At 39.8% G+C, this 13,087-nt stretch overlaps 1 protein-coding gene across 21 annotated transcripts in view; it reads right to left on the bottom strand.

The window, feature by feature from the left end:
• The window catches only part of MAGI1 (membrane associated guanylate kinase, WW and PDZ domain containing 1), a 711,509-nt gene that overhangs the window by 13,907 nt on the left and 684,515 nt on the right, over positions 1 to 13,087 (bottom strand). For 13 of the 21 annotated variants that reach the window (XM_078152122.1, XM_078152126.1, XM_078152128.1 and 10 more), the window contains one exon: positions 9,281 to 9,484. The exons of 3 other annotated variants lie outside the window; for them this stretch is intronic. In XM_078152122.1, the coding sequence (XP_078008248.1) occupies positions 9,281 to 9,484 (204 nt within the window). The remainder of the gene's footprint in view (positions 1 to 9,280; positions 9,485 to 13,087) is intronic. 5 more of the 21 variants (XM_078152125.1, XM_078152124.1, XM_078152135.1 and 2 more) reach the window with 1 other exon arrangement.

The raw sequence follows: 13,087 nt of genomic DNA on the forward strand, positions 1-13,087 counted from the left end.
GAATGATCCTGACTTGCTCTGCCTGCATATTCCAGCTGGCTGCCAGCCTCCATTTGGTTTTTCATATTATTGATTGCCAACAGTGAAAGGGAACTAACCTAATTCTCTACTTTAAAAGACAAAAACACATCATGTCTGTACTTCTCTTTACTGGCCAAAACAGAAGATATCAGATTCTCCAGAGAACTTATCCAGAACTGTTTGTGAAATATTAATTTTTAAACCTGCATTGTTAAGAGCCTAAGCCTGTGAGTATAAATTGGCTATACCAAGCAGCCTATGAATGTGAATATATTCTCATGTAAATTGGCTTTTCTTCTCACTAGAAACATTCAGATGCAACTTCATTAAAATCTCTAGAAATTTGCAGAGCAGAAGCTTGAAAAACATACCCCATGTGTGGATTTATTCTCTACACAGCAATGGGTCTGTGTGTTGATTCTAAGTTCTTTGTTCTGAACAGAAAAAGAATTCTCCTTTGTCTGTGGTGATTGGGACCAAGGGAATCATAGGTGAGCAATGGTACAAGCACCTTGGATTTAGAGGGAAAATACACGTATCCAATAGAATGCATACTCCTTGAGGGAAGGGACTGACTCATCCATTTGGATTTGCTATTCCTAGAGTTAGTACAGTGTCTGGCATGTGGAAAGGACTTAGTAAATGCTAGTCGGATCAAATATTTTTCAAAAGTTCAGTGAAATTTTGAGGCTTCTTTCCTCAGGATGGATAAGGGGAGGATTTTTATTTATGCATATGTATGTATATATGTATATACATATATATATATATATATATATATATAAAAAACACATTATATATACACATATGGATATACACACACATACCTCATATATACATACATACATGTATTTGTATGCACACACACACACATAATGGTTCAGATAAATTCTCAAAGGACAGATTTGCACTAGGTTGATTAGGAGGTCATAGTATGGGTTCCATGTCTAACCTTTTGGAGTTGATGTCATGGAAAGTAACTCTTATTGTCTTTTTTAATGTCTCTGGCTGAGACATACTACTGGCCTGGAGGATTCATCATACTCAGCCAGTATGACATCTTGTAATAAGGCATTTTGGAAAGAAGACTGTATTGGGAGTCAGGAGATCTGCGTTGTGCCCTTGGACTTTACCTCTCCTGGACTCATTTAATACGAAGGTGGTATGAGGAGTCAGGGGTGAGGATTGGGTGTGAGGAGGGAGTCTGTTAAGCTCTAGTACCTCTGAAGATCTTTCCAGCTCCCAAATCCTCTGAGTCTACGATACCAGATGACCTCTCCAGGACCCTTCCAGGACTATGCTTTTTCTTATATTCTCAGATCAACTTATATTAGATCAATGATTGGACTGACTTGCTTGATACCTAAATGATCATACCCTTTATGAAATAGACACAAGGACCACAAGGCGACTGTTATCCTTGATCTAGATCATAGAGGGGTTCAGATAAAGCTTTGGAAATGACATTAACTTGTTCAGACCACTGGCAGGACTCAAAGAACAGAGCCAGCATATATACTATTATGTATAAGATAATATGTAGCAGCATATGTTATATTATTATGAATAATAATAGGGATAATGATTTCACTGTATAGGGAACCTTCCTCTACCAATGCATGTTGGCACCTTTTCTGCAATTTATTAGTCTTAGAGAGGGGGCACTAAGTGGTTTCAGTGACTGGCCCAGGGTCATACAGCCAATATGTGCTAACAGCAGGATTTGAATGCACCAAATCCATGACAACACACTGCCTCTCATTAATAATAAAAATAATAACAGTAACTAGCATTTGTAGATCACTTTAAGATTTGAGAAACAGTTTACAAACATTTTCTCTAGCTCTTCATGGCAACCCTCAGAGGCAGGCACTATGGTATTAGTGTACCCATTTGACAGATGAGTGAACTGAGAAAAAGAGTTGAAATGACTCATCTATGGTCATACACATTGACCAAATTATCAGAGGCTCATTTCAAACCCAGGTCTTTTCTGCCTTCAATTCTGGGACCCAATTTGCTCCATTTTGCTGCCACTCATCTGTGACATCAATAACACTAAGACATGGACATCAGGACCCTCCAGGGTATTTGGCAGCCACACAGTTCATCCCTGTTCTTTCTGTTCTCTATTACTCACTGTAATTACGCTGAGCCTGTGTTGAAAAAGAAAGTACAAAATTCCACTGGGTTGCAGGGAAATTGTAGACAAGACATTAGGGACAATGTTTCCTTGTAATTAACAATAAACATAATCACTGAATTGTGTCATGATATAATTTCAGGTTTCTTTTGTCATGGTAACCCAAGAGCTTCTCACCTTTATCAGATTCAGTTGTCATAACTGTTTTTTCATCTTAGTTACTTGTTTTCATCCTTTCCAGGGGACTCAAAAAGCTAACAACCTAATTCTCACACAGATGGGGTTCTTTGTATCTCTTATGGTCCAGTTACCATTTTCTGTATTCTATTATATAGACTTTCAGGTTGGAAGCAATTATGAATTTTTATTGACTTTTCACATGGTATTTGGAATTGAGTTGATTTCTTCTTCTCCTCTGGTGATTTCCATCATTTAATTTTGCATTAATGAGTGATTCATGCAGAAGTCAGAGGAAACAAACATTTGTTTGCAATTTAAAATAAAGAACTTCCTTTTTAAATGACTCTGATATTCTGCTACACAAGTGTTACCAATTCAGTGAAGTGTCTTCAGAAATAAAAGACCAAGTTTCAGTTCACAGCTCCCACTTATTAATTAATATTAGATGATTACTACTTATTAGGTTAATACTAGATGGCTAAAAGAAGACTGGAATTTTCTCGCTTTTCACTGGCCTCTTTCAGAATACCAAAAGTGGTCTCTGTGTATCTTAGATTCCTACAACATTTCTACCATATCGATAAATTTGTGCTTATTTTAATTAACATTGTATTAAACATTCTGCAATTAAGCAGAGATGAGTGTCTGACAAAATTATTTTCAAATAGACAGTGTCTTGATACAAAGCTGAAGGCCGTGTAGTATGGCTTGTTATGTGGTTTGTCCTTCGTTCTCGAAGAGGACAGAGGCAGACAACCTGCCTCTATGCAGACACATTGTGTATCTCTGTCATAGGAACTTAGATTTTAGAGCTTTAAACTCATGTAGTTGGAGCCCTTCATCTTAGAGATCACAGAGTTGGGAAAGGTCATAAAGGGCAATTACCCCTGATTTTAGAGATAAGGAAAATGTTGAGGCCCAGGGAGGTTGTGACTTGGCAAAGGTCACATAGGGAGTAAGCACCAGAGCCAATATTTGAACCCAAACCCTCTCACTCCAACTTATAGAGAGTTTCCTGGGGATAATGAGAGCTTAAATGACTTGCCCAAGGTCCCAAAACCAGAATGTATCAGAGGCAAGACCCTAAACCGAGGTCTTCTTGACACCAAGGTCTGACTTCTAGTCACGCTACCATACTGACCCTATTCTTCATTTTTTACCTGCCTTGAAGAAACTGAAACCTTGGAAGTTTGGAAAGATTGGCTATTTTTATGGTCATTCCTGTGCTTAAGTACCTTATATCTTTTCCTGAAATGTTATTTACAATGACTTGAATTCTCCTGGGCAAATCAGAATAGTTCCCGCTATGCTATCACAGAAATAGTTTGCCAGGAATAGCCTGCCATACTGCTCAAGCTATTGTCATGGCGTCTGCATGCTTCAGGACATAGGCTTTCGGATCTCATTTTTGGACATAAAAATTGGAGGACGCTTGCAATTCCACCCTTCTTTCTATGTTGGCAGCCCTAACCTCGGCCATGGCATCTCTGTTCCAGAGCCAGACAGATCAAGAAAGGGCAGAATTATTCAGTACACAAATATTTTAATGCATGAACACATATGCAATAAATATTTGAGTAAGTATTTGAAAATCTGAATGCCACGAATATTCAAAGTATTGGGAGATTTATTTTTTAAAGTGTATGGTTGTGATATTCCTTTCTTTATGCTTGTGAGTGGCTATTTATCAAGTCTTGACACCTTCTCCTGAAGAGAATTATGGGAATCTATCTTGCTTCATGGCTTTTTCAATGAAACAGTAAGTATAGTCTAACACCATTTCTTAGGTCAACATATATTTTAACCTGACTTCTTTGGAACAAAAATCCTAAGAATATAATTTAGAACGGTATAGTAGAGTGTTGGGCCTAGAATCAGAAAGCCCTGGGTTCAAATCCTGCCTCAGTTTCCTCATATGTAAAATCAGGCTGCTAGACTCCAGGGCCTCCTAAGGTCCTTTTCAGTTCTAAATCTATGACTCTAGATCTGAGAAACTCATATATGTGAGTATTCATTAATTTTTATCTTTACAAATCCTATCAGAATTTTCATTATATGAACTTCATCCTTCTTGATAGGCAGAATTAAAGTTCCCTGAGGGCAGGTAATGGTTCATCTATGTCTTTGTATCCTCAGTCCCAGGCACATAGTAGGCCCTTAATAAATGTTCATTAAACTGAATTATATTGAAGTTAGCCCAGATCTGTCAGAGTTGTATAACGACATCAAATTTTAGCTCTCAGAGCATCATTGATTCCCTTCTGTCCAGGCTTCATTTGGCAAACTGTGAACAGAGAGTGACTTTGGGATACATGGAGCCATCAAGGTCAAGAGACCACCTCTTCCCTGGCTGGACCTCCACGGGGCTGTCATAACACGCTTCCTCGCCTTTCCACAAGATATAGAGGAAAGAGGTCTAACTTCCAGATAATAAAAGTGGTGCAATGGGCTGAACTTGAAACCTGGGGTCAGGAAGACCTGAACTTAAATTCTTCCTTAGACCTTTCCTAGTGTATGATCCTGGGGAAGTCACTTAGCCTCTCAGCCTCATTTTCTGCATCTATAAAATGAGGAAAACCATGGCACTTACCAAACAGGGTCTTTATGAGGATCAATTAAAAAAATGTATGTAAAGGACTTTGTAAATCTTAAAGTAAGTGCTACACAGATGCTAGTTATAATCATCATCATCATCACCATCCTCATTACTGAAGGTGGAAGGAAGGATGGCAAACGTGTACCTTCCTTCGAATTGCTCAAGTTGTATCCATGTATATCTGTGCAGCAATGCTAAGCAAGACAGAATTGGGGCTTTGTGTGGCTTTGTTCAAGGGGTCTGATCATAGGCTAAAACAGGTCTAATCATAATTTTTATATTATATATATATTATTTACTTGTATAGATTTGTATATTATAATTATATAAAATAATTAGAAAATCAGCAATGAAGTAATATATTACTTATAGATTATAATTATATAAAATAATTCTAAAATTAAATGATAATAATAAGCATTCATGGAGCACTTTCAGGTTTGCAAAGAGCTTTACATGCATTAGCCCCTTTGAAGGGAAGCAGAGAGGATGGGGAGAGAAGTGAGAGGGAGTGGGTGAAGACAAATGTGGTAGAGCCAAAGAAAGAACTAAAAGGAAGACAAGTAGTGGGAGGCACTGGGAGGAAGCCATCCGGGAGGATGGAGAAGAGGGCACTGAGGCCGTGTCCTGAAATGAGCTGGGTAGAGAAGTCATTCCTAGTGGTCCTGGGTGCTGTCTACATAGCAGCATAAGCAAGCCTGGTGTTCTTGGCAAGGTTTTAGAAGATGGGATGAAAGACAATTGGTTTGTTTGAAGGTATCACAAGCCTCTCTGTTTTAGGGGTTTCATCAGCCCCTGCTTATTATACATAAATATGCCATCTTTGATGCTCATGGTGTGCTCTATTGGCACATTAAAATGGAAAAAGAGATCTTCCAAAGTCTGCAGGTTTAGTTAGAGTATTAATTTCCTACTTCTCTAACAACAAGGTCCATCACACCGTTTTTAACAAAGGAAATTGAATGACTCTGATATGATTTGCTCATCCCAAGTCATTGTGGCTATGATTCAGCATCTTCCTTTCTTTGAGATATTTGCAAATTGCCCGATAGTTTCTCCTCAGCAATGGGACTTCAGCAGATGAGCCTATAATTTTGACTAAGCATTTCCCTCTCCTTTTAAAAAGGCACCAACTACACCTTCTCACTTTGCTCGTGTCAGGGCCTTTTCCTGGGCTGAAAAGGCTTTGCAGAGAAGATCCTGATTGCTCTCCACCCACATCCACTAACTCTGTTTTTACCCCTTGGTGCCATCATGGCCTAATCCAAATGCATGTGGCTCTAGAAATATATTTTTTCACTACTTTCTATCTTCTTATCATTCTTTCCTATTTAACTAGGTGGTATGTGGTTTGGCGACCAAAACTTTCCAGCAATGACTGAATTTCGAAAGCAGAAAAGTGTCTTTTAAAAAATGGAAACCACCTATTAGTAATTGCTTCTATTTTTGCTTCTATTTTTTGGTGAAGTGGAATGGACCACACCAAATCTCTGATTTCACTGAAATAGTAAAGATGCAGATGATGCAGATCAGCACTTACTCTGTAATTTACCACCTTAGAGAGGCGCCAGGTCACCGAGAGATTCAGTGATCTACCCAGATTCACACAGCCAGGGTATGTCAGATGCTCCTTGACTCTGAAGCTCTGTCATGCTGTCCTATGATCCCTTCTCTTATAATTAGGTGGCATATTATTTATTGGTAATTACCTTTGGTTAACAATCTTTTAAAATTCTATTTGGTGTGTGTCTTGTAAGAGGTCCTTTCCTTTTTATCCATGTTTCTCTTCCCTTGTTCGGTCTAGACTCTAGATCATCTCATACTCAACCCTTGACATCACTTTGGCTTTCTACTTTTTTTTTTGCTTTGTGGTGAGGCAATCAGGGTTAAGTGACTTGCCCAGGGTCACACAGCTAGTAAGTGTCAAGTATCTGAGGCTAGATTTGAACTCAGGTCATCCTGACTCCAAGGCTCGGGAGCTATCCACTGAGCCACCTAGCTGCCCCTCTACTTTTTCTTATTCTTTGTCTAGTCTGGGGTCAGCTACTATCTTTCTCCCTTTCTTAGTTCAGACTTTTGATAGCATCAGGGTGGGGAGCTCCCAATTTGGATCTTCCCTCTGCTGAAGCATTTCAGCAACTTGTCTATCAATTATCATCTTAGAGCTGCCTGGGGTCAATGGGAAGTTGAGTGACTTACCCAAGATCATACAACCATATGTGTTAGAGGTGGATCTTGAACCCAGATCTTTCCTACACTGAGGATGGCCAGGTCTCAACCTACCATGCTATACTGCCTCTCTTTTCTCTCCCTATCATTTATATAACAGGACTTTCTTCAGGCTTATGTCTTTATTTTTTCTCTCTCTTTTTTTATGGGGATATATGATCTTCAGACAACTTTAAAAACATTCCATTATGACTTACAAGACTAATGGATTAAGTAGAATAGACTTCTAGCTTGAATCATAAATTATGAAAATAATTTTAAAATAAAACATTTAAAGATATAAAAAAAATAAACCATTGAGATGGGAGAAGCAGGCCATGAATCAGTTTACTTCTTATATTTGGCTATACAGATATGCTTATCTTTGGGCACTAGTATTTCCTAAAAGCGCTGGTTTTCTAATCATTGGTTTTCTTTTTCTTATGAAAGTCACATGACACTCTACATGGATTGCACAATTCACCTTCTAATACTGAGTATTTTAAAATATTGATTTAGGGGGCAGCAAGCTATTCTCAGATAAACTGTTAGTAGACCTCTAGCTTCCAAGTCTTTCAGAACCATGGAAGAGAAATTTAAGAACTTTCTCCATCAACACATTTCCCTTTCACTCAAAAGAAATATTTTACAATATAACTTTGCATTCCATTCATGAGCACCAAAAATGCCTTGCAAAGAATGCCCCTTTTTCCAAGAAAAGTTTGCTACTTATAATATAGTCAGAACATGCCATGCCAGATTGCAATCCTCGGGACCACCAAATCATGCTTGCCCAACTCAACATCTCTCATTAACATTTTAACTTGATTTCCATTAAACAGTGGTAAGAGTGGGTACAAAAGAAGTTGCATTTTGGTATTTGCCCTTACTAGGAGGGAGGGGAAGAATGGGGGTGATTATTTCATCTAAACCTATTTCCTCAGAGTATCATAGACTGTTCCTTCTTCATCTTCAATTTTGGTTCATAGGAAGGAAGCCGAGAGATCTCTGAATCACAGATTTAGAGCTCAGAGGACTCAGGGGGCATATTTCCAACCCCATCATTTTACAGAGAAGAAAACTGAGGTGGAGAGATGCCCTACAACTTGCCTCAGGTCACAGACATAGTAACAGGCAAAACCAGGATTCAAAGGCAGGTACTCTGGACCCAAATGCAATGATCCCATCATACATGCATATGTTGTTATTCCCTCCCCCACTTCCAACAGAATATAAGTTCCCTCAAGACAGAGAGACTATTTATTTCTGTCTCTGCATCTCCAGTACCTAGCCCAGAGTCTGTCCATTCCTGGGTGCTTTATAAATCCTTGAAGATTGAAAATCACATGGTCTCCATTTCTAAGGATCAGGAACTTATTAGAAGAACATAAACTCACATAGAAGAGAAAGTTTGTTGAGTTAAGAATGTTTGTTGAACTGAAGTGAGATATCCCCTCTGCCATCAATCATTCCATTAAGAAACAAAACACTCTAGTGAAAATAAAATGGCCTTCCAACAAACTCTGAGTACCTGTCTAGACTATAATCTTTTAGGTTTATGAAGTTTCTGGATGTTGGTTAAATTTCAGGGATAGCATATGTTAAAGATCCCATAGCTGTTTCCAGCTGTGCTTTCAAAGCATCTCAAATAGGCAGACTTAGTAATTTTAAAGAAGAGGGTGCTGAGGGCTGAGGAATGAGGGAAAATTGAAGATTTTCAGAGATCTTCACCCCTGAACCCAAGCAGGGTCAGAGTGCAGATCTTTCAATGAGAGAGAGAGATGCAGTTAATACAGGTGTTGAAGCTTTCACAGATTTACTTGGTTAGGGATAGATATGGTAGCATATTCCATTATGAGAGAGAGAGAGACAGAGAGAGAGAGAGAGAGAACAGAAGAAGAGAAAAGAGGGAGAAAGAAAAAGGAAGACAGAAATACAAGGGAAGAGAGAAAAGGAGGAGGAGGAAAGAAAGGTGAGGGGAAAGAAGAGAGAGAAGAGAAGAGAGAAAGGGGGGGCTGGGGAGAGAAAGAGAGAGAGAGAGAGAGAGAGAGAGAGAGAAGAGAGAGAGAGAGAGAGAGAGAGAGAGAGAGAGAGAGAGAGAGAGAGAGAGAGAACACATAGATATACTTTACCATCCCCTGGAATGATGCGTAGGGTAACCGTATTTCCAGCTTCCTTGATTAAGTTGACAATGTCTGAGTGGGATTTGTTGGTGATGGCACATCCATTCACGGCCAAGATCCGGTCTCCTACTTTCAGTTTGCCACAGCGGTCAGCAGGACTCCCCTCAATTATCCGACCTATTTTGTGGGGCATGGCCACACATGCATTTCCTGCTTTTGTAGTGAGTTTTTAATTTGTAAAAAATTATGTGGGAACACAGTGAAGGGAAGAGGAGAAAAAGGATTGAAAAGGGAAAGAGAAGGTTAAGGGTTAATCAATTAAAGCATTAAGCAAATGTTATTAAAGGAAAGTTTTGCACTGATGGGTCAAAACATTGGCGATTCCATGGCATGGAGAGCCAGTACAACCATGTTAATGCTGCCACTTACATCGAGTCCTCTGGCTAATGATGGAGAGGGGGTAGACCCCCTTTCCTCCTTAATTTGACTTGCAACTGTAGAATAACTAGCAATTACTTAAATACTTGACAGTCCAAAAATCACAGGCTACTGGCTCACTTATGGACTATGAATGGGAGGGAGAGTTGCAACTGAATTTTCTCACTCTCTGTGTCACTGTCACGTTTCCTCCCTCCATTCTGGCCAGATGCTATCCAAGATTCTGCCAATGTTTTGTTCTTTCTCCATTTAGAAAGATCATCACTCTATGCCTGACATGAAACCAGCACCACAAAGATCCACTCTGCAAATGCCACATGGATTAAGGGGCAAAAATTCTGCCTTGAAGGTAGCATTAGGCCATGCTACCATGCCTGACTTTGGTGGGACTTCTTACAAATGACCTCTGTTCACTCATCTCACCTTTTAGGGAAGGCTCCATTTGGCTAAACAGCTCTAAAGTTTTCTTCTTTCCCCAACCAAAGGGGGTAAAAATAAATGTGGAAATCTAACATCCAACTTAAGGGCATGCATAAAGAGTAATATTTGTACGGGCTCAATGCTGGGCTGACCCTCTTCCTGTAATCAAAGGTTTTTGACTTTCTTGGAGATTGTCTTTTTCAGCAAAAGAAAATACATATTTTAAGTGTGAGGGGTATTTTGCGTTGGGAAAGGCTTTTCAGTCAAACATAGCCAACTGATTCAATGATAAACTGAGACCTGGGAAAGACCTTAATTTAGAAAGGCCAAGGTCACCCATTGCATCCTGGGCCATGGCCAGTTTTTCTGATCTATGTCTTGCCACTGGACTTCGATGACTCTGGAGGGGACAGTGAGGCTGATGACTGTGTGCAGCTCTGCCTCATTTAAATCTGAATCATCCACAAGTCAAGACATCACCCTTGTGATGTCAACGGTCCTCTTTGAGAAGGAAGGACAAACGAGAACAAGCCAATTGATTGAGAGGTGAAACTGTAGATGTGGGGCATAAAATAGCACCAGAACGTAAGCTTTGTAAGGGCATGGATTGTCTTGAATTTGTCTTTGAACCTCCAGTGATTAGTGGCCTGGCACTCAGAAGCACTTCATAAATGCTTGAGTAATGGTGAATAAAAAAAAATGGGTCTAGCTGTATCCCATGGATTTTCAAAGAGGGCTTTGCCTAGACATAGTTTAAGGAATTTATTTTGCTGGTATCTTTAAAGGTATTCCATCAATCGAGCCCTTCCCTGTAAAAGGTGGAAAGGTTATTGAGAGAACAATAAGGTCAAGGGAACAGACATCCCCAGTGCCTATCACAATGGCTGGCACGTAGTAGGTGCTTGCTGGTTGACTACTTTCATCATAATGGAAATGAATGGATATGTGTAAATTCACATTCAAAAATCTTTGAATGTCAGCAAGAACAGCCTGTGTTCATGTCACGGGATGGAAAAACACCAGAATCACGATGTCCACCAGAAAAAGACAAGTAGCACCCCCTTCCTTCCTGGCTCAAAGTCAAGGTCTGGAAGTTCCAAAGATTATCCATAGGGGGAAGCTCTAAACCAGCAGGGGCAGGGGTGGATATGGTGAGCGTGGCACAGCTGAGGATAAGCTTCTCATGCAAAGCATTAGGGAAAGTTTGATTTACTCATTGCAGTAGTCACAGGAGAAGAGTTTTGGTCAAAGCACATCAGTGAAGAAATCCAATAGTCATCATAATAGAACATGTTGCCTGCTTGCCAGCCTCTAGACATGGCCTCTTACTTCTGCCTCTAAGGCAGACAGAAATATTTTATAATCCTGAGACCTTTATAGCGCATATGGGGAAAAATACATTATGGGCAGGACTTTCTAGGAGAAAGTCAATGGAGGCACGTTTCCCAACTGGACTCATTTGGAGTGTTTGCTTCCGAAGGATGGGACCTAAATTCCCAGAAGGGACTGCCCCTCTTCCCAACTCAGCAAAATGTCCCAACTCTGACTAGGAGTGCTGAGACCCTCAGGGGTTTCCTCCCTGCCCCAACTTCTATATCATATAATAATAATAATAATTAATAATAATAATAATGATATCAATATCATTATTAATTAGAACTAACATTTAGTTAATACATTATGGTTGGCAAAGTGCTTCATACGTTATCTGTAGCAGACAAGAGACTCTCACTGTCCACCCTGGACAGGAGACACACGGCTTCCCCTTCTCCTCCTCCACACGTGGTCCCACTCTCCCCACCTCCAAACAAAATTAGTAAGCAAAAAGTTGAAGGGGAGAGAGAGATTATCATACTGACATGAGCTTTCTGGTTGACTGGCTGACACACATCCACTATCCCCCCCCACCGATGCACTTGACCATGGAATTGCATACTTATGGGCTCCAATCAGATTTTTTTTTAATGCCATAGAACATTCTGTGGCCAGATTATTTTAGGAAATGGTGATCTTGACACCTTGAATGTACTTTTTATTTATGAAGAATCTGAGCAATAAAAACCCTACTGTGAGTTCGAATCATTTATCCATAATATTGCACATGATTGCTTTTAAAGTAGTTAACCAAGTGCTGTTTGTAACACTGCATCATTAGTGCAAACACATGTGCGTACCTTGCTGACTCATCTGTTTAAGATGAGTTTAAAAAAAATAGTACGGTGAGGAAGCAGTGTGCTTAATTGGGTCAGGATGCTAAAGGTAGCACGGGGCAACCTTGTAACCTAGCACACACAGCTGGTGGTGGCTTTCCTCACTGCAGTCATCAGACACCATGGGCTGGGTATAGTAGACAGTCTAGTCCTTGGATAATCGACAATCAATATCAAATTGTCAGCAGCCTTTTTCCTACTCAGCATATAGAGCACCCTGCTCTCCCTTTGTTACTCCCCCCCAAGTCCTAATCAAGGTGGAAGCTCAGGAAACAGGAAGTGATCGAGCTGGAAGACACATTAGCTGGTACAAAATATTGGCAGTTCCAGGTTTATAGACAGCATGGGTTCCAAAAGTCATTTGTAAGTCATCTGTTCAGCACTCCAAATGCCTTTTCTAATTGAAATACCGTCTTTAAGGTTTCTAAGTAAGTCTACAAAAAAAATCCCCTATTTAACTCATAATATTCCTTAATTTTTTTTTTAATGACCTAGTGGGAAATCTTGGTGGAGAAACTATCTCTGCCAATGCAGATAGGCAGCTCATTTGTAAGTTAGAGTTTTATAGAGATGCCTAGGGTAATGAGACTAATTTGCCTGGGGTCACACAGCTAGTATGCATCAGAAGCAATATCTGAACCTAGATCTTCCTAAGTCTTCCTAACCCACTAGGCCAGGTTAGCTCTCCACTATATTATATTAATGGCTCTAGCAAACCTAATCCCTATGCGTGATGATGTTTCTGGCA

This window comes from Phascolarctos cinereus, unplaced genomic scaffold (genome assembly GCF_003287225.1).
Source record: "Phascolarctos cinereus isolate Bilbo 61053 unplaced genomic scaffold, phaCin_HiC Scaffold_4;HRSCAF=312, whole genome shotgun sequence".
In the NCBI taxonomy this organism is placed as follows: Eukaryota; Metazoa; Chordata; class Mammalia; order Diprotodontia; family Phascolarctidae; genus Phascolarctos; species Phascolarctos cinereus.